This window comes from Pipra filicauda, unplaced genomic scaffold (assembly GCF_003945595.2).
Source record: "Pipra filicauda isolate LSUMZ 115617 unplaced genomic scaffold, ASM394559v2 scaffold11_size5308982_pilon, whole genome shotgun sequence".
Classification (NCBI taxonomy): Eukaryota; Metazoa; Chordata; class Aves; order Passeriformes; family Pipridae; genus Pipra; species Pipra filicauda.
Window position 1 is genome coordinate 3762294 of NW_024103652.1, and position 27924 is coordinate 3790217.

At 40.3% G+C, this 27924-nt stretch overlaps 1 protein-coding gene across 2 annotated transcripts; it reads right to left on the minus strand.

Annotated features, from left to right (window-relative positions):
• Positions 1-3405: 3405 nt before the first annotated feature.
• On the minus strand, positions 3406-27606 carry LOC113990940. Of its 2 annotated transcripts, none has more exons than XM_039386587.1 (8): positions 27502-27606; positions 16703-16824; positions 15518-15656; positions 14542-14663; positions 12711-12821; positions 8121-8227; positions 6691-6781; positions 3406-4835 (listed from the first exon to the last, which is right to left on the minus strand). In XM_039386587.1, the coding sequence occupies exons 1-8, from the start codon at positions 27596-27598 to the stop codon at positions 4719-4721; spliced, it is 906 nt and encodes a 301-aa protein (XP_039242521.1). In that variant the 5' UTR covers positions 27599-27606; the 3' UTR covers positions 3406-4718. The 2 variants fall into 2 exon arrangements, with proteins under 2 accessions (XP_039242521.1, XP_039242524.1); XM_039386590.1 differs by lacking the exon at positions 27502-27606 and adding an exon at positions 26902-27221.
• Between the last annotated feature and the right edge of the window lie 318 nt (positions 27607-27924).

Sequence of the window (27924 nt, forward strand, 5' to 3'; positions counted from 1 at the left end):
AGAAGCATGAATGCAAAAATCCTCAGATAGGGTCTAGAGATAAAGCAGTACCATAACTGCAAGAGGGGCTGGGACATCACACAGGCCATGCAGCAGAAATAAAAAAGGGGGGGATGCAAATGCTTAGTAGAAAACACAACTAAGAGTGAACTTCTGGGTTTGGGGTTTTGAGATCTCTTTGTTGGAATTGTGGGGAATGACTCCCACATTCATTCGCATAGGGGACTCCTGCATTACAAGCTACAAGGGACTCTGGAGGTGATCAGCTCTAAGTCTTCAAGCACACCACTACCTTCTTCCTGTCGGAAAAGACTCACCCCTAGGGCTACACAAACATGTCATTTTTTTAAATGATGCAAGCTGCACAGAGTGTCACAAATTTAAAAATATACATATTTAAGCATCATGTTCCATCTCTTTTCCTTCCTCAAAATACTGTGCCACACGAATCTGCTCTCAAATAATGAATAAGTGAAGTACAGACATTTCCAGAAAGAGCATTTAACATGCAGTTGTTGGCCAGGCAGCACTGCCTTCTTCTCCCACTTATTTCTACAAACACTATCCCCTCTACTGCAGAGGGCTTGTGACATCTCAAGGGCACGTGAGAGGCCATTTGTTCAAACGCTGGCAAAGAGCAGTCGCATTGTGTATGCCAACTCCCACTTTTTACTGAGGCAGGGGAGCTGGAGCCTGGGTCTATTGTGAGCTCTCAGTTGAGATGGAACAGGTTCTGCTCATTTCACTGGAGTCCCTACCAAGAATTCCTGGACAGTACAAAGCAGCCCCTTAAAAATGTTTCCATCATTACTCCAGTCTTCCTTGAACCCTAAAAGTTGCTCAACTGAAGTTACCAGTCATGTTCACTATTATTGTCTTCTAGTAACAGAGAAAACATGCAGGCTGAAGCCACGCTCAGGCAGAGCTCCTGCATGCCTCCTGCTGCACCACGGGCCAGTCCTGGCACTGGTAGCAGGGAGAGAGAATATGGCTGAAAAGAGACGAGAGACAGGAGAAACCTAGGAAAGAGAGGAGGCTGATGCCACAGACGGTGAGGAATGAAAGAGTTGGATTTGGTTTTTTTCAAGCTTGCCCCACTGTCAAGTTTTCCCAAGCATATGTCACTAGCTCCTTCCAGTATTGCTTACTGTGAAAACAGACACATGGAAAATTACCTTTGAGAGCCAGGCTGCCTTCACCAGGCATTGGGTGATTTTTTGAAAACACAATCTCAAGCAAAAATATTTGCAAGGTTTCTTGTCTGCAAAGTGAATCTTTCATTCTTCCAGATTGACATTTTTGTGCTACTACAGTGGATCCAGAAAGTCTTCTTTTTTTCTTCTTTTACTACTACAGAAGTAGTTCTCGATCAGTTTGAATTTCAAATAGCTCATTCTGCGGAAGCCAGAGTACTACATGGAAAGTTATGATGCTGGGGAACAGCAGAGCTCTCTTCTGCGTGACAGAAACTCCTAGTGGTTACAAGCACTGCAGATGTGCATCTCCCTCACGTTAATTTGTTCTAACTCAGGCCTACAAATGTGAAATGTTGTGATTTCTGAGTTGTTCATGACCACAGCATTTTGCTGTTGTAGCTGGGGTTAGGACTTCCATCAGGTCATACATAGAGCTGTCTTTCACGTGAGGATGTAGCACACAAGCAGTGCAGCCCCCAGAGCTGTTTGAGGCAGTGAAAAGCTCAGGCTGACAGTTTCCAATAGCCACCATGCCATCTGTAGTAGCTGTCACAGACCTGCCCTGCACACAAACCCAAAAATCTGGAGACCAGTGGGGTTTGTTTCTCCCCTCTCCCCTCATCCCAACATGCATGTCCACCTAACAGCAAGGGCAGTATAAAAACTGAGAGCACTAGGAATTAATTATTTACGCATTTTTAACGCTGTAGTGTGGTTAATCTGTGCTTCCTTTTCAACGCTGTTACATGAAGAAAAGAGCCAGAAAGTATCTCAGAGAGGTACTTCTATTTTCTTTGCCTTTCAGGTCTTTTAAATTAGGTCAGTTTACAAAGAACAGCTCAGCTGTTTAACACTTTTTATATGACAATCTCAAAGCAATTGATAATCAATTAATTCACAGCCTTGCTTTGATTTTGGATTTGTTATTTCTATTTTCACTGTAGACATCAAGGCAGAGAAAAGTTCAATCATCTGCCAAATACCACGCAATTCGGAAGTAGCAGAACCAAGAACAAGGACTCGGCATGCTGGATATACCCTTGGCAGCTTCCTCAAGCTGAACAAGCAAAACCTGAGTTGAGGCAATGCAGCTCACGTCCGAGGCCTTCAGAGAGTGCACAGGGAGGACAGATTTGCCCACTTTCACACAAGGTTTTGCAAACATCATCATACCTTACCTTTGCTACCCTTGTGTGTGGGAATATATAACAGGACTAAAAGCGGCCAGCTGGAAAAGAGACAATTAATACCCTCTTTCACACACTAGTTGTTTCTAGCTTTCCAGTAGATGAGTTAAGCAGCTCATAACATCCTTAAGAATGGCCCTAAAAGCTCTGGCCCTGTGAAGCCAAGTTAGAAAGGGGCTTCTAAAAGGACAGAGGAGTTGTATTTCTGAGCATGAGTTTAACAAACCCAAACTGTATTACCACCACCTCTTCTCTGTGAACATGTTGAGGTGAGGGTTTTAATCAAGAACCCATTAAGGGCAGGAGAGGAAAACACACATTTCAGCAGCTTGAACTCACCTCTTGAGTTTCTCCTGATGTATAAAAAAGACAGGGGGAGCTTCCCTGTTGCACCCTCTGTTGCATATGAGCTCCAGATGTGTGCATGCTATTTCCAGAGTCAGAGGATACAGATGTCATTAAATATGCTGGTGATCTGCTCCAGTCTATTGAAATTTTTTTATCTGAAATCAACACTCAAAAAAAGCATTTGAAGACTCAGCAAGAAGAGGGGAAACAACTGCAATGAAAGTTGTAGTTCCCGTATTACCAAAACAAGGTGCAGGGCACAGATCAAACCCAGTATCATGAGCCCTACGTCCTGACAATTGATTCGGGAGATCTTGCAGGACCTCTGCAAAAAGTAAAAAACATTCCGACACGGTGTTTTCTTCTCACATGGTTGTAGGGTTATGAAATGGTTTTTTATGACCCATTCAGTCTTCCTTTTATAGCAGCCTATTTATACACTCCAATTCAGTCACAGCTTCCACTGTACTGATTACTAGAGTGCTCATTTCCTCATTCTGCCTCGCACACACATTTCTTTTCTCAATTTTTATTCTGTTCTTGTTAGATCTATTAGCCTTGCGTTACCTCCACTCTGTTGGTTAGCCTCTCCTAAGTTTCCTTTCTAGAGGCACTTGTCTCATGGACAGCTAAGTAATCAACAGTTCAGTTATTGTACTTTAATAAAATAAACATTTTAAGAAAAGCTTTCCATCTTTGTTCGTTTTTAAATGCCTGAAGTATAGATTCAACATAGTATTTGGGCAGTGGTTCAGTATCACTCAAGTTAAAACATCCTCTTCCACTTCAAACAGACCATGAAAATAAGACTTCTTACCACTCACTATTCTATCTACAGTGCCATTTACTTACTATGTCAGTGAGTGCCTAAAGGCCACTGATCTTTTTTGCTTACAGCATATATTATTAAGGTCACTGACATGTAAATAATTTGAAGACTGAAATCCAATTTAATGTTTTCCCATTTACACTAGACAGAAGTTGTGCAGCAAACTTTTTAACAGTGCTTCTAAATTCACAATATACTTAGTCCAAAACCCCTGAAGTTAATATTTTTGCACTTGGATTGTTAATGTTTGCTAAAACCCAAAACATTCTTCAGCTGACTAAAAGCTTCACATCCTTAGAACGTAAAATCTAAATATAAATGTGGTGGGCGTATGTGGATCTTTTCTCTCTGAGGAGGCTCTGTTACGAATTTCCAATGTTTTACGCCATCACCAAGCCTCTGCTAAGCCGTGACACCTGTTCAGAATTTTCAGCTTCTTAACCCCTTATTATACTTCCTACCACCCCCAGCAGAAGTGCAGAAGGTGCAAGAGTTCCATTGTCCCAGACTTGCTGTATTAATTCTCAATGGCTCCTTGGTGTCTTTTAGTATTTTATATTAATACCCACCTTAAGGACAACTAACTAAATGGATGAACTTGCTTCTCTCATAACAGATGCCAGTAGACACTCTGGTTACCAAGCAGACCCTGGAAAGAAAACCTACAAATTCCATAGGAGGAACACTAAAGATAATACTGCTGACAGTAAATATTATTACTGATAATAATAAATGGTCTATACCAAAATGAAACAGCACTACAGCTTTTAAGTAACATTATGCTAAATGCATTCTTATCATTCATATTAATAACGATGCACTATTCTTAGGTTTGATATATTTAGCAAACATTGGCAGTGCACAATGCTAGTGATGAAAAATTCTTTTACCATCAGTATGTAGCCACTCTTTCTACCGTTTCTGCAAAAATTAAACCATGAGCATATCTTCTAGTTAAAAGTCAAAATACTCTGTTGAGATAAATGCCTTCATAAGAAAACCTGTTTCCAAAGACTCTTTTTCATTACAAACCACGTGTATGACTCAGATTAATCACAATATAAATTTTGATCTGATTTATTCACACAAATCAATCCAAATTCATTTCAGACCCAAAATATATGATATTATAAGGATACTAGTAAATTTTTCCAGGTACTACAGAATCTTGTATAAATGTATCTGTTCAAGTGCTTCTCTGTCAACATCCTTTTCCATATACACATCATAGTTTAGCTGCATCTCTTCGACCCATTGGCTGAGCTGTACATCTGTCTGAAACAACGAAAACAGATCCTTAAATTAACACCATGTTGAGAAACAGCGGGAGTTTCAAGGTCAGTACAACATTAAGAAAGCAAGACATAATATGAGAGATTAGTCATTCCAAATTATGCAGCAATGATAAATTCATTTCTGGAAATGCCATTTTAACTTATATAGGTGAGAATAAAGACAATTTTAAAAAACTATCTCAGTCAATAGTCTAGATATTTTGCTAGCATATTACAACTGCCTCTCTATATGCATTTGTATAAGCCTCAAACGTCCTGATCAGAGGACAACATTTTGAGGGAGTGCTGAGGGAGCAGCTAACAGTACCATGGAAGAATCACAAGTATTTTCTTGTTTTACACCCAGGAAGTATTGCATTAAGGCTACAGAGGACTTCTCAGCTGCTGCGTGACTATGGCTTGCTCCAAGATAAGGTCAAATGACACCACTGCTGCTCCTGGGGCTGAGGATCTATTTCACACATCAGCATACAGGCAACAATTGATTCAATTTCTTTAAAGCTGACTACTGTGGTGAGCGAGTCCCTTTATAAATAACCTCGTCATGGATGGTCAGTGTTTTGTTTCCTAACTAAAGCCAGGCCACGTAATTTGTGTAGGCATCACACACATTACCAATGACCGATGGTAGAGTGGACAGAGAGCAGAGGTTGGTCCATCAGAAGCAGTTACTACTCAGGGAACAGCAGTAGCACAGGGCATTCAACATCTTTGGAAGATGCACTGTCGTTGTGTCTGTTTCTAACCCCAATTTAAAGCCGATGTCACTGATTCAAGACCCCTGATGGTAATCACTTGGCTAGCTGGGAGACCACATCTCTCCCTAATCTGTACTTCCAACAGCTCATACTGCCATATTATGAGTACTTCTCTATGCTGACAGCAGGTTAAAAAATAGAGTATCCTCAGGGATTGTCCTTCTTTAATATGTCCCTTTCTCTCAGTTTGTCACATTTCAAGGCAATGTGCAAATGCAGAACTAAACAGAGACAAGGTTTTGCCTCTAGAAGTCTCTAAATACCTCTGTATTTCTGAAGTTCTACCCCTATACCTGAAAAAACCCTGATGACAGTGTGCCCAGGTGGCCAGGAAGGCCAATGACATCCTGGCCTGTATCAAAAATAGTGTGGCCAGCAGGACCCTCTGTACTGAGCACTGGTGAGGCTGCACCTCGAGTGCTGTGACCAGTTCTGGGCCCCTCACTACAAGAAAGACATTGAGGTGCTGGATTGTGTCCAGAGAAGGGCAATGGAGCTGGTGAAGGGTCTGGAGCACAAGTCCTGTGAGGTTTTTAGCCTGGAGAAAGAGAGGCTCAAGATTTACCTTACTGCTACCTGAAAGGAGGTTGCAGCAAGGTGGGGGTTGGTCTCTTCTACCAGGCAACCAGTGACAGGACAAGAGGAAATGGCCTCAACTTGTGCCAGGAGAGGTTCAGGCTGAATGTCAGGCAGAATTTCTTCACTGAAAGGGTGATTAAGTATTGGAAGGGGCTGCCCAGGGAAGTGGTAGAGTCACCATCTCTGGAAGTGTTCAAGAGTTTAACCTCACAGCTAAGGTATTTTTTTAATAAAACACATGATAATACAATGATTCATGCAGTGTATTGATATAGGCAGAGATTTTCATTTTACAGGTGAGGACAATCAAAGTACAGGAAGATGTCTTGGTGGTCACCCTGGACATAGAATCCAGAGTCCTATACCTTTTAACCTCTGCACAAAATTAAATATCCTTCCTTACAGCAATACTGGCAAGCAGCTAATCTCAGCTAAAGAACTGCCACTTTGATAGAAAATGACAAAGTGTGTCGGCTAAAACTGGCTGAGGGAACTTACCTGGAGCTTTGAAAGTGATTCTTGAAGACTGGGAACTGTCACTAATAAGGACCCTCTTTTCCTTATATTACAAGCAATAAATTCCCAAGCTCTGAAACATATTTAAAAGTAGGTCACCAATTTTTAGGGGAAAACTCCCCACCTTTGATATAAAATGAATCTAACATAGTTTATTGGGTAGAGGTAGACTAAGCTTAAGGACTTGCCATACATGCTTATCAGTCACTATAATTATCTAAGTAAATATCTTTGCATGAACAAAATCAAGCTTCTTATTAAAAACACAGGGAATATACGGTCTTACAATGTCAGTAGCTTTTTAACTCTGATACATACATGTATGCCATTTGGTATTGTCAACACCATTTTGAACTAGGATTAAACATCGACATTTGGCCCCTTTAAACTTTTGGGTTTGGAGAAAATCCAGTCTCTAAGCACAGTATTCTATTAAGCTTCACGACAAGCTGCTCTTTACATAAATACCTTGCAGTCGTGACAAAGTACTTCTCTTAAGACACTAGTAATCAGAATATTTAAATATAGCCCCCAGCATTCCTTTTTTTCTGATTTTGCAAGTCAGATAATTTCTAACAGCACAGCAATTCAGACTAAAAAGAATTTAATTTCAAGCACTTTTCAAATGTATTTTGTCTTCACACTACTAATGCAACACTAAACCACTATCTCCGAGTTACCACAGAATCAAATGAATTCTCATTCATGTGTCTGGAAATGTATCTCCTTACATTTTGAAACAACCACTGCCCTTCACCCATCCACTCTGTTGACATTACCACCTGGTATCCAGGGCAGTAGGAAAAGCCTTAGCTGAAACTAAGACTTAGCTGGGACAGTGGAAACCCAGGTACTCCTTTTTGACTGCCCATTCTAAAGGAACAGTAACTTCAGATGATCAAGTTATTTACATCTTAAACTGATGCTGCTGGATTAGCAAAAGCTTTTCTGTGAGGGTCTTGTACCTGAAAGAAAACCTTAGCCACGTGTTTGTTTGCTACCACATGCTTATGAAGATATATTAGAAATATTAATAACCATGCATTGCAGTGCATCTATATTAAAGCTCTGACATCTACTAGTCGAGTGACCTGTCTTCTTCTGAAGATTAAGCTTTATGCTGATACACTAATTTCAGATCCTTTAGCAGCAAGATACTTGTTTAACAGATCAGTGCAGAAATTCAGGGCAAGGTCTGGGTAAACAAAGCAGCAGTGTTTAGTGAGTTTAACAATACATACTGCCATTACACCTTAGCAGTGTAACAATTAAGCGTAGGCAGTTTAAAACAATTACCTGATGTAATTTATGTATGTGACTTCAAAAAGCACAACCTTAAGGTTTGCCATAACTCACAAGGTTACACACACATTGCCAAAGAAATAGATAACTTGTCTGGACACAGAGCTTACCTGACCTGTTCCTGTCTGTCAAGAAAATATTCAAAGACATTATTCATTACAACAACATCAGCCTTCTGAAGAAGTGAAGCCTGAGTACAGATGTCTGCATGAACCACCTGAAGGAGAAAATTTTCACAAGGCATAAATTAAGAGACAAATACAGCCTTCATGTAGTCATGAAGCTTGTCAGTGTAACACAGCACCTGCTACCACCATTTTGAACCAGTCACAAAAACGGGCATTTCACTGGCTTCACCGTAGATAAAACTGAAGTAAATAACCAGAATAACCTTTAAAAAATTTTTAAAAAAGATTTATCCAATTAAAACACTTAATCCATTATGTAAAGTGAAATAAAGTACATCTGATTTTTGGTCTGGAACTCTGTGTGCCATGTGATGGCTGTTACATTTAACTTGCCTATATTTTATGAGAAATGTTCACCAATTTCAGGAAAGGAGCTAAGATAGTTGAAGCTATTTTGAGGATATTAAAAGGCATCTCACAGGGTCAGTGGATTACTGAAAGATTATAGCTAGAAAAGACACTACAGACTCAGACTTGACAGATGAATTCTCACAACACATGTTGGGACTGGGAATGCTGGAAAGTCAGGATGCTCAGTGTCACTGGACAACAGCAAATGCTTTACCTTACTAAACAACTACCTCTCCAGTCAGCATAGGAGGAGCTGTTTTGATTTCATCTACCTTCACCTAACAAAAAGGATATTAGCACATCATGTCATTTTTCAAAACAGGTGAGACAGGAAAATATAGATGTTCATTAACATTCTGACAAGATGTGTTTGACTTCCTCTTAAAGACAAAGAAGTATATCAATCTGACTCGATGACCCTCATCCTTGTGGGTCGCTTTCAACTCAGGATATTCTATTATTCTGCATCCCCAATCTGAGGAGAAATATAAATCAGAACAACTTTCGAAGGGATAAGTAGTAATCAGCATGGATTCACTAGAGGTAAACCATGCTTGACCAAACTGATTGAATTCTATGATGAAACAACTACCTGGAGGGGAGAGCAGTGGATATTGTCTACCTCGACTCCAGCAAAGCTTTTGACACTGTCACAACATCCTCATAGGCAAACTCAGGGTTTGTGAACTGGATGAGTGGACAGTGAGGTGAATTCAGAAGTGTCTGAACAGCAGAACCCACAGGGTTGTAATCAGCGGCACAGGGTCTAGCTGGAGGCCTGTCAGTACTGGTGTCCCCCAAGGTTCAATACTGGCCCCAGTATTGCTTAGCTCATTCATCAGTGACTTGGATGGAGAGGCAGATGCCTCCTCAGCAAGTTCACTGAGGACACAAAGCTGGAGGAGTGGTTGATACCCCAGAGGGCTGTGCAGCCCTTCAGAAGGGACCTCAACACGTTGGAGAGACGGGCAGAGAGGAACAGACTGAAATTCAGCAAAGGCAAATGCAGGGTCCTGCACCTGGAGAAGAATAACCCTGGGCACCAGTACAGGCTGGGGGCTGAACTGCTGGAAAGCAGCTCTACAGAGAAGGACCTGGGGGTCCTGGTGGACAGCAAGGTGTCCATGAGCCAGCAGTGAGTCATATGGCCAAGAAGGCCAATGATATCCTGGGGTGCAGCAGGAAGAGCATTGCCAGCAGGTTGAGGGAGGTGATCATGCCCCTCTACTCAGCCCCGGTGAGGCCACATCTGGAGTGGTGTGTTCCATTCCAGGCTCCACAGTACAAGAGCTCCTGAAACTGGTCCAGTGGAGGGCTACAAAGATGATTAAGGGACTGGAGCATCTCTCTTAAAAGGAAAGCCTGAGGGAGTTGGGCCTGTTCAGCCTCAAGAAGAGACAACTGAGAGGGGACCTCATCAATGACTGTAAGAATCCGCAGGGAGGGTGTCAAGAGGATGGAGCCAGGCTCCTCCCGGTGGTGCCAAGCAATAGGACAAGAGGCAACCTGCTAGAAACTGATGTACAGGAAGTTCCACCTGAACATGAAGAAGAACTTCTTTACTGTGTGAGTGACTGAGCACAGGAACAGATTGCCGGAGAGGTTGTGGAGTCTCCCTCTCCCCAGGGGAGACATTCAAGAACCACCTGGATGCAATCTTGTGCCATGTGCTCTGGGATGACCCTGCTTGAGCAAGCAGTTGGACCAGATGACCCAATGTGGTCCTTTCCAACCTGAACCATTCTGTGATTCTGTGATAAGAGGCAGAAAGTCTATCTGAATATTGCATTCCACAAATTTTGTTTGAAAGTGCATCCCTGTATGTTGAAAATTGTCAGAAAATCTGAACAACTTATTTTCTTTCTTGTGTGACCTATTACTAGGTTGAGCTGGGAATACACTAATCTGATGGATTCAACATTTCACATTTTGTCAAATCCTACCGATACTGGAGAGAAAAGCTGAATGTTAGTATAGATTTTTATCAGAACACCTGTTGAAAAACATTTTGCCCACTTAACAATATATCAATACTTGTTCTGAGGGTAAATTATGTATTTCTCCTCCTAACAAACTCTCTTTAATCTCTTATCCTTAAAGGGAAAAAAATAACAAACCCACAGAATTTCTGTATAAAACCCCCCACCTGAGCAGCTGTCCTTTAATCTATACAATGAGTGGTGAACTGTTCCACCAGTGGACTTCTTGCAGCACAAGAAGTCATGATTAGCACTAAATTTTCTTAATGCTCTACTAATGGCATTTCTAATATTTTAAGCCACAATTCAGAAAGATGTTTAAACTACTGGGAAACTGTTAACGTTATGTTGATGTTTCCTTGACTTGAATGATACTTAACTTAAAATTACTCTGCATTTACAGAGTAGGCGACTGAGCTGACCAAAGTCACCTAAGCACCTCATTCTCCACAAACATATCCTCATTCCTGTTGGGGAATGTGGGACCACATAAGCATGTGTGGCTGCACCATGAGCCAGACCAGGTACTGCTCTAGTCAAAACCCCAGTATTGCTGGGTTCTTTTTCAGCTGGACCGGTTCCCTGATCTGCTTGGCTGTGTGCTGGCACAACAGAGGAACCAGCAACTGATTTTAAAACTACCCTGTTGCCCCATGGAATACACATCAAGCCTTTCACAATTACAGGCAATTTCTGAATTGAGGTCTCAAGTTTCCTAAGATCTGTTGAACTGTTTACTTTCCTCACAGTATTTAAATGTTTGCTCAAATGGCAAAAGATGCTGAGCAACCTTCTATGTACTTTAACAAACCAAGTGTTGACCAATGAAACCCAAGGTTCACTCAGAGATTTAGCCACTAAAAATATCATTTCACTTTGCTGTCCTTTGAGAACACGGTCTAATAAAAATTCAGAATATCTTGAAAACAACAATTGCTATTTAAGAAGGGTCTCCTAAAAGTTTTTCAAATGTGTGTCATAAATTATTATCAGCAATGGGATTCTCACTGTTTTTCAAGCTGGTATTCTCTCTGGAGAGGATTCATTTGGGGGTGAAATAAAAATCTAAGATTGAAATGTTCAAAGCAGTGTGATAACAGGAGTCACATGACCAATTCAGTCTAATGAGACTCAAATAGCTAAGTCCTCAGGCACTGCTTTGAAAACATATTATCTTCTTATCTTTATGCTCCAAAATGAATACTTCAGCAGAATTACAAGGTGTGAAGGAAAACCAAAAAAACCTATAATGAAGAACATATAAGGTTATGAAAAGTATACTTACAGGTCTCCAGCTCCACTGAATTAACTTGACAGAGTTCCTAACTGTACTTTCAGTTTCATCACAATAAGGTGTTATGAACACAAAACATATGCAAAAGCCAAAGGTTCTGGATCAACTGTCAGCAACTGGGATTGAATTGAGCAACCTAATGATACGGCTTACCCTGTGTTAAATATTTTACATTTATTATTTATTTCTAGTTTAAAATTCTTTGATTCCCAAGAAATTACTATACTCGGCAATTTGTGTGAATTCTTTCAAGAGCACATGCATACAAAACTGGATTAAAGCCAGTATTATACCCAGCATATTCTACTTACCAACTTTTGCTGGTAACAAAATAACTGGTATTCTCCAGAAAGGAATTTTTTTCCTCATTAAAATATTAGTAGTTATTCCCATAATGGGACTAGGGACATGGTTCCCATAATGATATCACATTGTTTGAAACACATTTTGTTTGTGGAAGGTACATATACACTGACATTCTATATAAGGCAATACCAATAGCTCTAAGTCCTACAAACATCCTTCTGCTGACAACAGCAAATCACAGACGTTTAGTTGTGTATTAGTAACAGAAATTCTTCATACACTCAGTTTCACAGAAGTGAGTGGCAATAATGTCATTGATTTCACTGGGAGAAACAGATATATATGTTTTGTGTGAGCCAACGGGTAAGTCCATTCAGGAAAAAGGCTAAGTGAATCATATTTTGATAATTTCCCTCTTCTGCTATGAGATTTTTTTTTCCCTAATGCAAAGCCTTTGTTTCAGACCAGAACAAGCAAAGGCAGAAACTTCTAAGATTGCTGATTTACCAGCCATTCACATAAACAGAATACCCAGTACATGGTGATTAAAGGTACATAAACTAAAACATTATATTTACTTACCTTTATTCTGTCAATGAACTCATATTTTGTAATCATAAGTTCTTGCAACTTGCAAAAGTCTGCATTCATTTCTACTCCATACAGCTGGGATGCTGAGCTATAAAGATAACCCTACATTAGGAAAAGGAAATTTAGTAACTGCAATGCCTTTAAAACAAGTTCAAAATTTTCAATTAAAAAGAAAAGAATAAAACACAAGTTAAGATTAAAAAAACATTTTAAAACAGGAAGTTGAGAAATGTCTTTCAGTGGACGCGATGTATTTTTCAGAGCTAAGCCCCTGATTTGGCAATTCCCACTTACATCTCTTAAATTTTAGTAAGAGATCCAAAATGACACATCAAAATAATAAAAAGAAGAGGAAAGTTCCAACTTCACTTTAATTGCAAAAGAGTTGGAAAACAATCTAAGAAGGAAAAAAGCTGTACAAAACAAGTTATAAAAATAGTGCAAAAGGAAAAGAATGCATAATTTTGTTTCTTGGGAGAACGGAAGAAGAAAATAGCACGAAAAAAAGAAAACAAAAACATGAGACATAACATATAGTCAAAATGAGTGAAAATAGAGGACAACGTACATGGGGTATTTTGATCCAAAGTCTTTGTCAGCACCTCTAAGTTATTGTATTACTAACATTTTCAGATGCTTCATAGAGGTATATATGGGGGAAAAAAAGCTAAATTATGCCTTAATAATAAGCCCCCCCCAAAATAGCTTCGGTTTTGGACTGAGATTTTGGAAAGTTGTTGGAGATGTTAGGGAAAGAAAAGTACAAATACTTGAGCATACAGGGCCCTAAAGAAGACTCTGCTTTAAGTGCCACTGTCTCCACCGAACATAATAATTACACTTTGCCAACAATGGCAAAGACAAGCAAACAATGCTGAAGATACAGAGTATCTGAGATACCCATGTACTACAACTTAATTATTAATGTTTTCTGAAACCACTCAACTCAGAGAGTAGAAAAGCAACCTGCGAAGGTGAAGTCACCCCTCCTCCATGGCAAGAACATATTATAAAGGAGAACTCTTTTTTAAAAGAGCGCTTTATTTGAGAATATCTTCTACTATAACAATACAAGCATTTAAGTACTTCAAAACAAATTCAGCCTAGCAAAAGTGTTACCATTTAAGGACCCAATGCTGCAAATATTTACAAATGGGAGTAACTTTCCTCATTTGAGTAGTCCCAAAATTAGATTATTCAGATGAGTAGAATTACATGCTCAAGTGTTTCCAAGACTGAGCCCTAAACAGCCACTGACTTTTTAAAGAAAATAGTAATGTGTGTTTTGCATTGCTGTTGGCCATATGTTGCACCAGCCATGCCAAAAGCAATCAAAATTGCACTCAAGTTTCTCAATGAAGTATTTTATGTGCATTTTAAAACACAGAGCAGGACAATATGTTTTTGCAGACAAGTTCATATCAAAGTCTTCCTTTGTACAATTTAACAGTTTGTCAGCTTCATAAAGGAATTTAACATAATGAATCTATATATAGGCATGGTCAAGATATTAGAGGACAAACTTACTTATGAAAGAGACAGCAGGAACTAGCAAAAGAGCAGCATGTGTGACAGCAATATGCTATTCTGTTGGACAACAGACTTTTCCTCTCCGTAAGCAAGATCATTTGTATTCCCTCTTGTGAGGAACACAGGAAGAACTGAAATTGCTAGTAAACAGCACCTTATACTACGCAGAGAGTCAGATCAGAGGTGCCTCTCAGAATGACCCATCCAAGATGGAGTAAAAGAGTAGGCAGTCAGAGAAGAGGGAAAATATTTGTCACAGTAATAAAATATGAATTCCTGTGCTGGAAGTTACCGCAAATAGCACTGCACCAAGCCTGGAGCCAACGTCAACCACTACCTTTCCTGTCAGGTCAGGCAGTACATGTTGATAAAGAAACTTCAGTTCCATGAGGGAAAAGGAATGCGAAATAAACTCTGGGAAATAAGAACAGAACAAAGGTGTTGGGTGGGCAGTACTAACTACTGTGTTATTAACCAATGAAATAATAACCTGAGGAGTTATCATCACTGAAAACGCGCATGGTTTTCCTGTCTGAACTAGTGCTGGGGACCCTGGAACACCAGGGTTTGCAGATCAGAGGTAGCCTGCCAAGTAATCTGTCCCAAGTCTAGGGATTCCTTGCCTTACATGGAGAATTTTGAAATCCTTCACGAAACTGAACTACCTTTTTCTGCAAGTGATATATGTTAAAGAATACAAAAAAAGTAACTTGGAACTGTTTAACTGGAAAAGGAAACATGGTACCTAAGGCCTAACACAATTCATGCAAAAATTTTTATGAGCATACTAATAGCTTTAAATTTCAACTCCAAGGTTTTAAGGAACAGAAGGTTCTTCATATAAACCATTCCTTCAATGCCTGTGCTATACTGGCAACAGCACTGATCTGTACCACACCACACACAAGCTTTAAGACAGATGGTGCTTTCTACTGTTTTTCAGCATGTGAGGCCAGGCCAAGGTTACTGCGTGGACTCCTACAGTATTGTCTTCCTCTCGCGTCTTCCTTTCCAGTGGTACGTAGCCCTGCCTCTTACATGTCCAGTTTTTGTGGGCAACTAGCATCACTCACATACTGCAAATTAATTCCACTTACGTTTGCAGGAGTCTCCTTCCACTGGTTATGGGAAATAATTCTGGCCTCTGTACTGCACCGGTCTGGACAAAGCCCTCCATCAGCCAGATGTTGTGTTGTCCAGCTGAGTCACTGCACAAACCAGTTTAGTTAAACTGAACTTGTTTCTCGTGTTCCCGAAAGAGCACTTACCTAAAGATGCAGTTTTGTATGAGCCACACTCTGTGCAGTAGCTCCTACTCATTTTCCCTTCCTCACACAATGAATCAACAACATCATCATCATAAAGGAATGCATCAACATGAATCATGGGCAGTGGATGCTGGTGTATCTGAGAAGAGGAACACAATCTTAGAAAGGCATAACCAAGTCTCTTAATTTCACTTACACTGTCACATGGTTAACTGCCCCACCATCCTACCTTTCCCAAAATCCCCAAGATCCATGTTTTTCCCTATGCAGAAGTTACAAATCAAAATTAAACAAATCCTACCTGCAAACTGGATCATCAAATTCCACTGAAATAACCAGTAAGTGGAAGTTGACAGAGGAAAGCAAGCTGGTTTCGATAGCTGGGTAGGGGACCTGACGTGAGTTTGTCTCCCTAGTGCTTACTTGGCCACAGAGGAGGTACAGGGTAAAGGAAGCTTTTTCTCTTCCTCTTTAATGAGGAGAACGTAACTTAAATTTAGGAAAAAGGGCAACTTTGCTTCTCAGCCTCAACTGACTATTCTCATCTTCATGCCTTATGCCTCAATCTAGAAACGTCCCTGATTAACATGGGTGTCACTTTCAATCAAAAGTAGGGATGCTTGCCTTCTCATCACTTCAAGGGGTATAATCTTCATCCAGGCTTGCTGTGTGTGGTCAATCCACTTTTTCCACTGAAAAGCTACACATCACTTCTCTGGGAAATGCACTAACTTTCCTTGTATACTGACAGCTCAAGTAGAAAAGGTGCTCTCGCCTCCCACAGAACTCTCAGCCCACCTCTTTCTGAGCCATCAGAATCTGAAAAAAGCTGGAAATCATCCTGGGCTGCCCACATTATGGCAACAGTGAAACACTGGCCCTGCATTTCTGTTTTCTTTAAGGGTGCTATTAGAGTTTATTATGGAGTTAACATTAGAGAATCACTGTGACAGGTGCCATACCACACAGAATGAAAGCTATGTCAAATAACTTATAATCAAAGTATTAAGAGCTATGAAGCAACTTTCTTGGAGTCAGGCAAACATGCAGAAGCAGACCTGAGAACCAAACTGAGATTTCCTATACCTCAATCCAGTGCTCATTCTCTATTAAGAACAACTACTAAAAATGAAATCAGAATAAATTACGTGGTTCAGCAAAAGCAGACCGTAACAATGAGCTTACTTTCTGAACAGCTTGATGTTCCGAAGTAAACATTGCCTCGATGGGTAAACGATTCCGCAAATCTTCAGCAATATTTTTGAGCACAACATCGTTGTTACTCACCACAAGCTCATCAAAGTCATCTATAAATCAAGACAAACAAAAACAGCTGCACAATCATATGTAGATCATGTGGACTAAGTGATGACCAGTACAATACAGTTGCAAGACATAAACAACACCAGATGGATAAGGTTTTTTTATTCAAATGCATTTTTCAGCCTTTGTTAGCTTTTCCAGCCAATGAGATTTTTGGATTGTAATAACTTTGCCACTTAAAATAAATGTAGTGCTTTTCTGAAATCTCAAATTATTTTCATATTTATAAACTCATAACTTACATATGATGGTCTGGGCTGCCACCAAAGTGATACTGTTTCAGCTTAAGATATAAAAACATCAAAGATGTTTTTGAACTATTGGAGAAATTATAAAACTCATAGTTGCCCAAATGCAGGCTTTTTTTTTTAATATGCAAGTTTCTTTTTATACATACCATCTTTCTAATAAAGTACTTAAAAAAATCAGGGAAAATGCAAGTTCAAAGTTCAACTCACAATACATTCTACATGACTTAAACTATCAAAATATTTCAAATGGGAAAGAATATAGGAATGGATGTAAACCACTACATTTTTCCAAAGCCACATTGTAAATTTTTGCTGTTTTTCTAGGATGTCCCTGCATTACTTCAACACAATTTTTTTAAGACATCTAGAAAAAAGATCGAGAAGGAAACCTTGTGAACTCACTAATCCTTTCTTCCTCCAAGGTTGAATCAATAATAAGTGTCACTACTTCTCCAAACCATTCTTTAAAAAATAATTGTTAATGCTGGAGACTCCACAACCACCCTTAGCAATCTATTATAGTGCTTGACTACCCTTACTATTAGAAAGGAATACTTTTCTTAATTACTAATCTAGATTTCCTCTGCCACTATTTAAACCCAGGACTCTCTGCACTACTAGCAATGAAAAAAGAAAAGTTTGTTCCTCTCCATTATACAGCAACTATTTACTTCTCTGAAGACTTATCATGTGTCATATCAGTCTTCTTTTCTAAGAAGAAACAATATTCACCTATCCAGACCTTTCCTGCATTTTTTTTCTAGAAGTGTGATCATTCTCAACACTTCCCTTTGGATCTTCTGGACTCTCTCATCCTTTATGACCTGCAGTATTGAGAACCAGACACTCCAGCTAAAGGTTTATTTGCAAGAACCAGACTTTTCACATCTTGCAGTCAATATCCTGCTTACACACCCCAGTTTTAATGTTAAGAGTATGATGTTCCTAACTGGCAGTCGGCACGAGATCTGCTGTTCCTTTTCTGTTATGTTTTCCTCAAAAGAAGGACTAGATAAAATTTCTTTTTGTCTGGACATCTCACTGCTCTGAGGATGCTGGATTGGTTCTAAACTAAGGCACATCTCAGGTCAAAACTACATACCTGTAAAAGAAACAAAAAACAACAACAAAAAGCAACCACAAATCTAATCCTGAAAAAATATACCAAACCCATCTATTAATTCTTGTCTAAGAACAGACATATATGTTCTCTCTTTCCCACTCCTTCTGGTTTGTTTCTTGTTCTATTTAGACTGCCACCATGTTGGGCAATGAACGTGCTTTTTACATACCCCTCCATTACTCACAAAAAGAAAATCTGACAGCTTTTACAGGTGTTTTAAAAAAAGATAATGTTTGCTAACATTGCTGTTCCAGGTGGGAACACTAGTACAGAAATGTTTGATGGCAAGCAGGTTCAAAATAAATCTATAGAACATGCTACAAGTTTCTCTGTACTAATATACTTCACCTTTCCTGTGTATCAGGAAATGCTAAAAACAGTGAGAAATTTTAAGGCTAGTATAGGAGAGAGAGACCAGCCAAGCTTTTAACTATGAAATGCTTCTGAAATGCTTTTTGCTTAAGCACTGGAGTGAGAACAATATGATTAAAGAAACCCTCATTCATTGGTGCAAGACACTTTCTTAAGAGTGCAAATGTAAATGTTTTTTTCAACATGTCCCAAAATGAACTCCCCCATAACAAGCACCAGAAACTTTAAATTAACTGTATTCCCTTAAGATATATTTGGTTTATATTTTATGTAATATACAGCAGTAATGCTCCAAGGCCCTGATGGGCCATTACCATTGGCAGTTGTTATACGACAGGAAGACAATTCACTGTTCCAAAGCACTCACAGCTAAATTCTCCAGAATCTGACCTCCTACACAGACACAGACTTTGCACTGAGAAAGGGATAGAGACACAACAGGTGCAATGCAACATCTCCAACTTGTCAGCATTTTACTATGAAACCTCTAATGAGCACCCATCCTGGTAAACTCATGGTCATCCAACAACTTACAATTTTGTTATGAACATCCCAGGAGCAGTGAGTGATTTTTGTGATCAGCTCAGGGAAGATTTCTATGGATATGACAAAGCACAGAAAATAAACCCAGATATCATGGGAAGGGAAGGTGGCAAATCTAACTGTAGCTTCACTGGGACCATCAGCACCACAAGACACCCTCAGAGTGCAGAGGCGCCAGTTTGCTGAGGTGGATAACGTCTGAGGAAGCAAAAGGAAAAATCGTGCTACAGACAGAACAAGAGAGTAGAAAGCTGATATTAGCAGCTGTACAGATCAGTGCCTGTGGGCAATAAGCCCCTACATCTGGTGCTTGCTTTAAAACAATACTATTACTATGCAAGAGAGCTCATCCAGCTGTTATACTGCCTGTTAAGAGTATCAAATTCATATATAGCGTTTAATGAAATGCAGAAAGTGTTCCTAGACCACCAGGCCTGCCATATCACACTGGATGAATGCAGAACTTCAGCTCTCTTCCTCCCAGAGCTGGTGCCTCAATAGGATCTGCTCCCTCATGGTCTATGTGACCTTTCCTGGTCAACATTAGTGGCAGACAGCTCTCCAGACTATTCAGTGTCCCAGCTCTACAGTAGAGAAATGGATACCTTCAGTGGGAGACAGGTAGCACATTCATCTTCCTCAAATCCAGAATACTCCTTCCCTGCCTTGACTTTGGTTTATGCAATACCTGTCACAACACTGACCATCGTACATGGGGCCCTCTGAGCTCTTCCTATGAAACAAAGTATGACATACACAAGTTCTTGTATGTTCTGTATGACACAGGTCCTAGGGAAAATCTTACAACACATATGCAGCTCAAAAAACTGTTGAAACACTGACACTGACAAACAAATGACAAATGGAAATGCTCCTTTCCAACTTTCAGTTAATACTGTAAAGTGTAACATGTAGGAACAAAAAAGGAGAAGGAGGTCTGAACACACTCCTTCTGAGATGACAAAATGGCAGCTGCAGCAGAAGCTGCATATGCAACACTCCACACTTGCGTGTAGAGTCTGTGAGTGAACTCTGAGGCAGAGTTGCCTCGTTCCTGTCAAAGCAAGAAATAGCAACAGCTACCACAATAACTCATTTACTTTTGCAGTATGTAAATATTTGTAGATTGCCATCAAGTAGGAAACACGGGTGCCAAATATGAAAATACACATCTCTGCCTCTGCTGCTACAGTTTTATCAACTCCACCCCTGTGCTTAGCAAACTGTTCACTCTTGAGAATCTCAGCATCCCCTTACAAAGAATCTTCAAAGAAGAAACAAAAATAGAAATCTATTTTTGATACCATTTTAATGCCTGTTATATATATGAAATGGAGATTCTGCAAGCCAACCAATGTTCATTGAACAGACAACTAAGCAGGAAATGTGCAGTTCATGAAACACTACAGGATGAATCACAATCATTTGTTTATGGAGGAAGTCTGAGTGCACAGTTTGTATTTTACTTCAAAAACTGGTTCCACTGGATCTATTCGACATGCATTTATAAAATTTAATTAGCACATTGCAAAAAGCCTCATTAACACCCTGGTCCTACTCAGCCTTTCTACACAAGCTAAGAGAATATCACAAAGCCTTACACCAGATACAGCACCGCTATATCAACATCTGAACATCCTGGTACTGCAAAATACATGATTGAAGACGAGTACAATTGCCAAATGACAACAGAAGATTACATGTCATATGGAGAGGATTTAGCAAAGGCAACCATAACAGCAAGCACCTTATGGTCTTCTAGATATATACTCGGACTCACTGAAGTAAAAAGCAAATATTAACACCCATGTAACTTAATACGAGTTTAATTTAATAATTCAGTGTGTTTTAATAATACTGAACAAGTCAGGGAGGAAGTACCACATCTCTAAAGCTCTACTATCGCCTTTTTTGGCTAAACAGTTTGAGAAGTAAAATGTGACCTCAGTATACCAAGTACTTCAGGAACTCTAAATATTATTTCTAACCCTAAGCATACTCAGCTATTGGTAGAAAGTAATTGGTTTTTTGAATAGAAATATAACCAGAACTTATTTCATTAGTTCTCTGAGTCTTTTACATTGATTAATTGAAAGAAGCTTTAAAGTTAAATTTTAAACAAGGTAAGTCACATACCTACTTTAGGATCAATAGTTTTCCCCACCGCTACTAAGTTTCAGTGACTAACAACTTAGAAGTACTTGGTATTCTTGAGACCTCTCTCACATCAGTATAATTTGTCACAACAAAGCAAATGAATGCCTATTCCCAAAGTTGATGATTCACAGGTAACATCCCATTTTACTTTATCAAACAGAATAGTGGAATAATGTGACAACACAATGTTATTTTTATCTCTTCTGAAAGGATATTTTACTTGGATAAATCACTTCTACCAATTTGGATATGAAGGCCTGTACTAAATTGCTTTTTCACAGGCACACACACAAAAAAATAAATACTCAACTTCTCACATTGCAGAACCCCAAGTTTTCATTCTTTTTAAATATACTCATTCCACTTCAGTTTCACTTGCAGTGACAATAGTAAGGAATCATTAAAAGAGGCAAGTTTTTTCTTATACTGTTTCCTCTTCTTTTGTGAAAATATGATTTGATAACTTTACCTAGCAGGTCTGAGAATGTGCTAATGCCTAGATAACAAAGTACATAACTGAAAATGCAGTACAAACTTGGTGTGTTCCTAAAAGTATGATGAGAAGTTTCTTCTCTGTATGCAGAACACTACTAAATCAGCACATCCTCCATAATCCAGTTAGGTTAATTTTGTCAGATACTTCTCCTTCACTGCCTGTTAAAAGCCTGAATCTAAAGCACTGACTGCCCTCAAATTTCAAGTCACAAGACTAAATTGTATGCCAGACTCTTGGTTGCTGTACTGGTTTGCTCCCAGTACAAGTAAATCCACAAGAAAAAACATGATTTGTACTTAATTTTATGTTGTTTCTCCTTAACTTAGATTTGCAATGATTTATTATTCAATTATTATTTTGAGTAATACTTTTGATATTGAATATTTTGAGTACTGTATGAATAATCAGTATTATTCACTGTACATCACTTTAAAATCTTGGCTTGATATTTAAAAGTTTCTAATGAAATGCACAGATTGGAAAAAGTTTGTAAGATTGTTTTATTACACTGTTACATGACTAAAAAAAAAGTCAAAATTTAGTATTAGAACAGTCAGTTTTAGTCCTGCTGAAAAAATATTTCTTAACCTATTTTACATCCCACAACAGAACACAAAAAGCAAAAAGGATCTTGTCACCTTATCTGTGCTTCACTGACATTAGCTCTGTAACAGACAGGCTTTGTAATCTGCATTAAGGTGCTAAGTACAGCAAAGGCGTTCAGTAGTTGCCAATAAACAGAATGGTTTGGTGACTTCAGTCTCAAAATTGAAATTCGTATTCCTTTATTTACTTTCTCTGATTTCCTTTTCTCTGTTCATGTACACAGATCGCTTAATCAATTCTGCTTTCACTGGTTTTCTCCTCCAGCACCCATTTGTACCAAATGCAACCTCTTCTGATACTGAAGATTCTTAAAAGTTTGGGCAGTGGAGGTGCAAATATGACAGTGGGAATATGACTATGCACAAATTCTTACAGAAGCTATACATCAAATGCTGGGACCTTACTGAGGGGGATCTTCAGCGGGGTTTCCCCAAGTGGTTTGAATTAGCTCTTGGGCTTCACCCAGGTTTTCTTAGCCAGAACTTCTGGAACATGGTTATTGCAGAAGGATATTAAGGCATTAATCATCCTATTATAAGAAAGTTAAGACACCAAAGATTCCTGTTCTTCTTTCCAACTCTTATTATTTAATTTGATTTGAGATCTAAGACTAAGTCAAAAGAAAAGCTGGAATACAAGTCACCATGAAATGACGTACATTTCACTGCAGTGTGTGGGAAGAGCTGGCTGATTGTGAAACAGCAAAGCAATGTTGCTAAGCAGCTGCTTTAAAACAGTCTTCTTCCATCACATATAAAGATTTGGAATTTCTAAAATTCACAATACCCCAAAAGAGGGGGAAAAAAAGAAAAAAAAGCAGCATGACTGGTTATTTTATTTTGTATTCATACAAAGAAAAAAATTAATAGAATCTTGAATAAACTTACATTCCTGTAATTACTAAGGAAAGTTTGTCAGAAATCATTGGAATGAGAACGTGTTCAACATTCTCTCTGTTCAAAATATGTAAGAGTCTTTACTTTAGATAAGATAACTCTCTTTATTATTAAAGAATTTGTCTCTTCCATGGAAAAATTTCTCAATAACATTCCATGCATTCAGTGTGCGAGTCAGAAAACAGTAACCAAGTTAAAGGGCTACAAAGATGATTAAGAGACTGGAGCATCTCTATTATGAGGAACACTAATCAAGTAAAAGTGATAAATAAGTCTGTCTTTGCAACAACACCAATCCTAAAGGGCAACCACTTTATACAGAGCTTAACTCTAAGGATGCATGTACACTTTAATTGAGAGACAGGTGTGAGGGAGGAAAAAAAGCCTGACTATAGCTAACACTGGAATCATACTCAGTCCTCCTCAGTTAGAGGTAAAACTATAAGATCAACACTTTGACAGAAACAGGAACAGGATGCAGTAGAGGAAGGGGGGGAACCCTTTTACCACAGGAAAACTATTTGTCTGTGGAGATACCATTTTTGTTTACGTTTATCCTATCCTAGTTTTCATTCAGAATATTATCTCCCCATCCCTACAACTTTTTTTCTTTTGTTCCTCAGAGGTTTGTTTCTTTCCTACATCTGTATTGCCAAAGACTAGGCTTTTATTTTTGTGTGGCACAGAGACCTGGTAACATTTTAACATCTCCCATGAAACAAGTTTTCTCTCTGCACAGAGAGAACACCATATTCCCTAGCTGTATTCAGGGTACAGCAGCAGAAACCCCTACCAGCTCCTCACTATCCTCAGTCCAACCAGTATTAATTATCACAGCACTATCTAGGCGTTATAACGGGCAGTATAATTATTCAAATGCAACAATTCTGAGGGGGGGAAAAACACCCCCTCAGAAAAACACAGTAAAAGTTACTGTCAAGGATGCAGCCAAAGAAGCAGGTCAGAGAAACAATACAAAAAGAAGCATCATCAAGAGTGTTGTGTTGGGAACGTCACCTGAAATATTTGCACCTCTGAGAAAACTGCAGAAAGGCTGAAGGAATGTGACCTGTAGGACAATGCCTCTGCTCACTTACTGTTCAATGCTGTAAGCAAATAAAAGCAGTAAGGGAGAGATATTTCTCTTGTACTCCAGTCCTGCACTCATCAAGGTGACAAAACAGAAAATTGGAAATAAACACAATCATTCAGACAAAGCAGACTGGACAAACAGGAACAGGTTCATGCCCCAAAGAGGCAATGAAACAGATCCTAATTGTTTAATGACGAAAAGTTCTTATAGATAGGCATAAAGCTTTCTAATTCCCTCTCCCCTACCACATACCTATATGTAAACATATATCTGTGTTAGAGAGGGAGACTGCAGCACCTCAAGAGAGCACAAGAATTGGGCAAACATTAATACTTTTCCTTAAAACATCATAATCAATAGGTTCACCAAATGGTAACGTCTACAAGCAGTAGCCTGAGACCAAATTCTATAGACTCTAAATTTCTCCACAAATGTGGCAATCTGGGAAATAAAATTAGCCTAAGTCACATGTCCCAAATGACATACCTGGGAACAAACAGAGTTACCTATAATTTTATACTGCATCAGCACTTCACAAAATACAATCACACAGTGTAAGCAAATGACAAAGATGCAGATGCCTAAAATGCAACTTGATTTCTCAGAATATTAATTAATAGCATCCAGCCAGGATATTGACAGTGAACTTTTTTTTCTGAGAGACAAAATTAGTATAAAATATAATTAGAGCACAAGCCTGTAAACAAAGGATCTTAAAGCAAAAAAGGTTTTTAAGATGGCCTGTCAAGGACACTACAGAGATGAAATTATAATTAGTTCAGCTGCTTGATTCTGATTGCCCTATATATCCTGTCCACTCTGTCCTCTGATCTGCAGAATATGAGTTGAAAAGCCATTGAATGACAACTGCAAAGCTAATTATGTTAGTTAAAGATGATGTGCATAGTGAAGCAGCAGCTATCACTATTGATGCAAACAATGAAAGAAAGAATAGAAGGACACAAGATGTATCACTCACAAAGTAGTTCAAAATTTGGAAGCTGATCTACACTTTAGTTTGTATCTTAATTATGAAGAGTAAATATGAAGCAAAAATATGTTTCCTTTCACTGAAAGACCTAGGCACAGATCTAGATCACTAAAATTCAGAAAAAAACATTTAAGAGATCATGATCTAATAAATGCTAGAAACCATAGCATATTATCTTTCATAGAAACTATGATAAATTTTGGAAGCTACAGCATAAAAAAAAATTTGAAATGTATTCATTGACAAAGGATTTTGGAAAGTTTACATAAACTACATAAACTATGCCATTGGCTAAAAATGCACCATAATAGAATCAAAGCAGACAAAATAATAAGTACTAGATTCCTACCTGAAACAGTTCAGCATTTTCAAGTTTCGCTAGTAAGTTCACATGTGCTTTACTGTATTTGTAAAGGAGTCAGGAAGCTGAGAAAGCCATATGTGCACATCACCCAAACTAATAATAGTTTATAGGAGCTGTGATGATTTTTTAAGTGAAGAAGCAATATGAACAACTGCATATGAAATCCCATGAGATTTTTTATATTGGAACATATTAAATCTCTAACAACATTATTTACAGTAAACCAAGCACTGTTCAGCAAGCAGAGCATGCTATTGCATTCAGACAAGGACTCAAAGATGAAGGGATGAAGTACTGCTTACAGCAGATTGCTCTAGCACTGTGTCTATAAACATAGACATATATAGGTATACATATGTGTGTGCACATCCATACACACAGAAAATAACAATGTTTATTTACAATTAACACTAACTACTTCCATCAAAATTAAGCCTTCAGGTCTTAGGGAGTCTCATCCCTGCTCTAGTCATGAAGGCTGACTCACAGATGCACTGAAACATCTGGCAATGTCTCTGCTAGGAAAGAACCCCTTTGGGTGGGAGGGCAGTGTGCCCATCATGGATGGTAAACGCTTTTCCCAATTGATTCCCTTCCTGTAAATCCAGCAGAGGGCCCACTCCACTCGAGAAGGATCTCTCCTGCCTCTCCACGTGAGTGGCCGTGGGAGCCGCAAATCACAAGGCAACAGTGAGTTTGCAGTTCCAAGTACCTGGACAGCTGGACAACTACTTGGTGTCATAGCTGGCCTTTGTACCACAGTGCCTGTCCGTTTGCTTATGAAGGTGTTTCCCCCCTAAAGTGGAAGTGAGGGAGAAAAAGACCTGAACAGGAAGCATAACCCTAGCATCGCAGGGCATGACTTGGGGAAGTAATGTATCATATGAATATCTCCAACGCATGATCGTCAGGGTTAACTGTCCCAGCAGGCAATAATTAATAAACAGGACACACACATACTGGATGCTTGAGACTGGATCAAAGGACCAGAGGGGCCTTTGATATTCCTATCTGCAATGGCAAAATGCACCTATACTCTGAGACTAAGCAGCATTTAGTCAGTTTATTCAGCATGGCGCTTTGTGCCTATAGCTTTAGTGCGCTGCCTATACTGAGGTTTTCCGTGTCATTGTTTGGTTCAGCAGCAAATTAACAGCTTGTGCACTGACCCACATTTCCCTTCTTCATCTGCCACAAGATGCTTGATTGCAGCACGTCGATGAAATTATATCAAGGCACAAACAAGAAAGCTACCAGAAAGCTGTGTTAATTTCAGATGGCATCAAATGAGGAAAGCAGTGTTTGTAAACGAGCTCAAATCGCTACTTCCAAGCTTGGGAAAGGCTGCTGTGAACACGTGTGGAGCTGAACAAGCCAAGCCCTGTAGGCGCGGCAGAGGCAGGGTGGCTCCGCACGGCCCGTAACGCCGCGGGGCTCGGGGGTCACGCCGGGCCCGCCCCGCAGCGCCGCCGGCCCCTGGCACGGCCCTGGGCACCGCTCGGCACACAGCGGAGGGTGCGGCCGCGGCCCGGCCGCGGGGGCAGCAGCGCCGCAAGCCGGGAGGGGCCGGGCGGGCGCCGCCCCGGCCTCCTCGAGCGCCGCGGCCCGGCCGGTGCCAGCCGGTGTCCCGAGCGTCTCGCGTCCCGGCAGGCCCAGACGCTTGCGCGGGGAGCGGCGCCCCGCCCCGGGCACGGCGCCCCCAGCCCTGGGGCGCTCCGCCCGCCCCCGCCCCGGCAGCCGCCGGGCGCCCCGCCGGGCGCGGCGCTTACGGGAGTGGCGCATCCAGTGCAGCAGGCGGGGCAGGTCGGCCGCGCGCGTGCCCCGCACGGCCGCGAGCACCGCGCGCCGCGCAGCCCCAAGCTCCATGGCCGCGGGGGGGCGACAGCAGCACTGCCAGTGCGCGTGCGCAAGGCGACATCGCCCGGAAAAGGCCTTTCGCGCATGCTCGGTTTGGCCCGTAGGGGGCCCTCCCCCCGCGCGTGCGCCGCTCCAGGCCCCTCCCCCTCTCCCGGCACGCACCACCCCCTTTCTCCCTTAAGGCGGTTCCCGGCAGTGCCGGGGGGCCGTGCCGGGCGCGGTAGGGACGTTTACACGGAGCCACCTTAAGGGGCCCGCGGTGGCGCGCGCCCCGGAAGCGGAAACACGCGCGGCCCGCGAGGTGAGGGCCACTGCTGACGTTTCCCTGCCGGCGG

Coding starts and splice junctions, on each gene's coding strand:
- LOC113990940 (XM_039386587.1), bottom strand. CDS start 27,598: ATGGAGCTTGGGGCTGCGCGGCGCGCGGTGCTCGCGGCCGTGCGGGGC. Junction 15,657..16,702: donor AACATCAAGCTGTTCAGAAA/GTAAGCTCATTG, acceptor TCCTCTTCTCAG/ATACACCAGCATCCACTGCC. Junction 12,822..14,541: donor TTGGTGCAGTGCTATTTGCG/GTAACTTCCAGC, acceptor TTCCTAATGTAG/GGTTATCTTTATAGCTCAGC.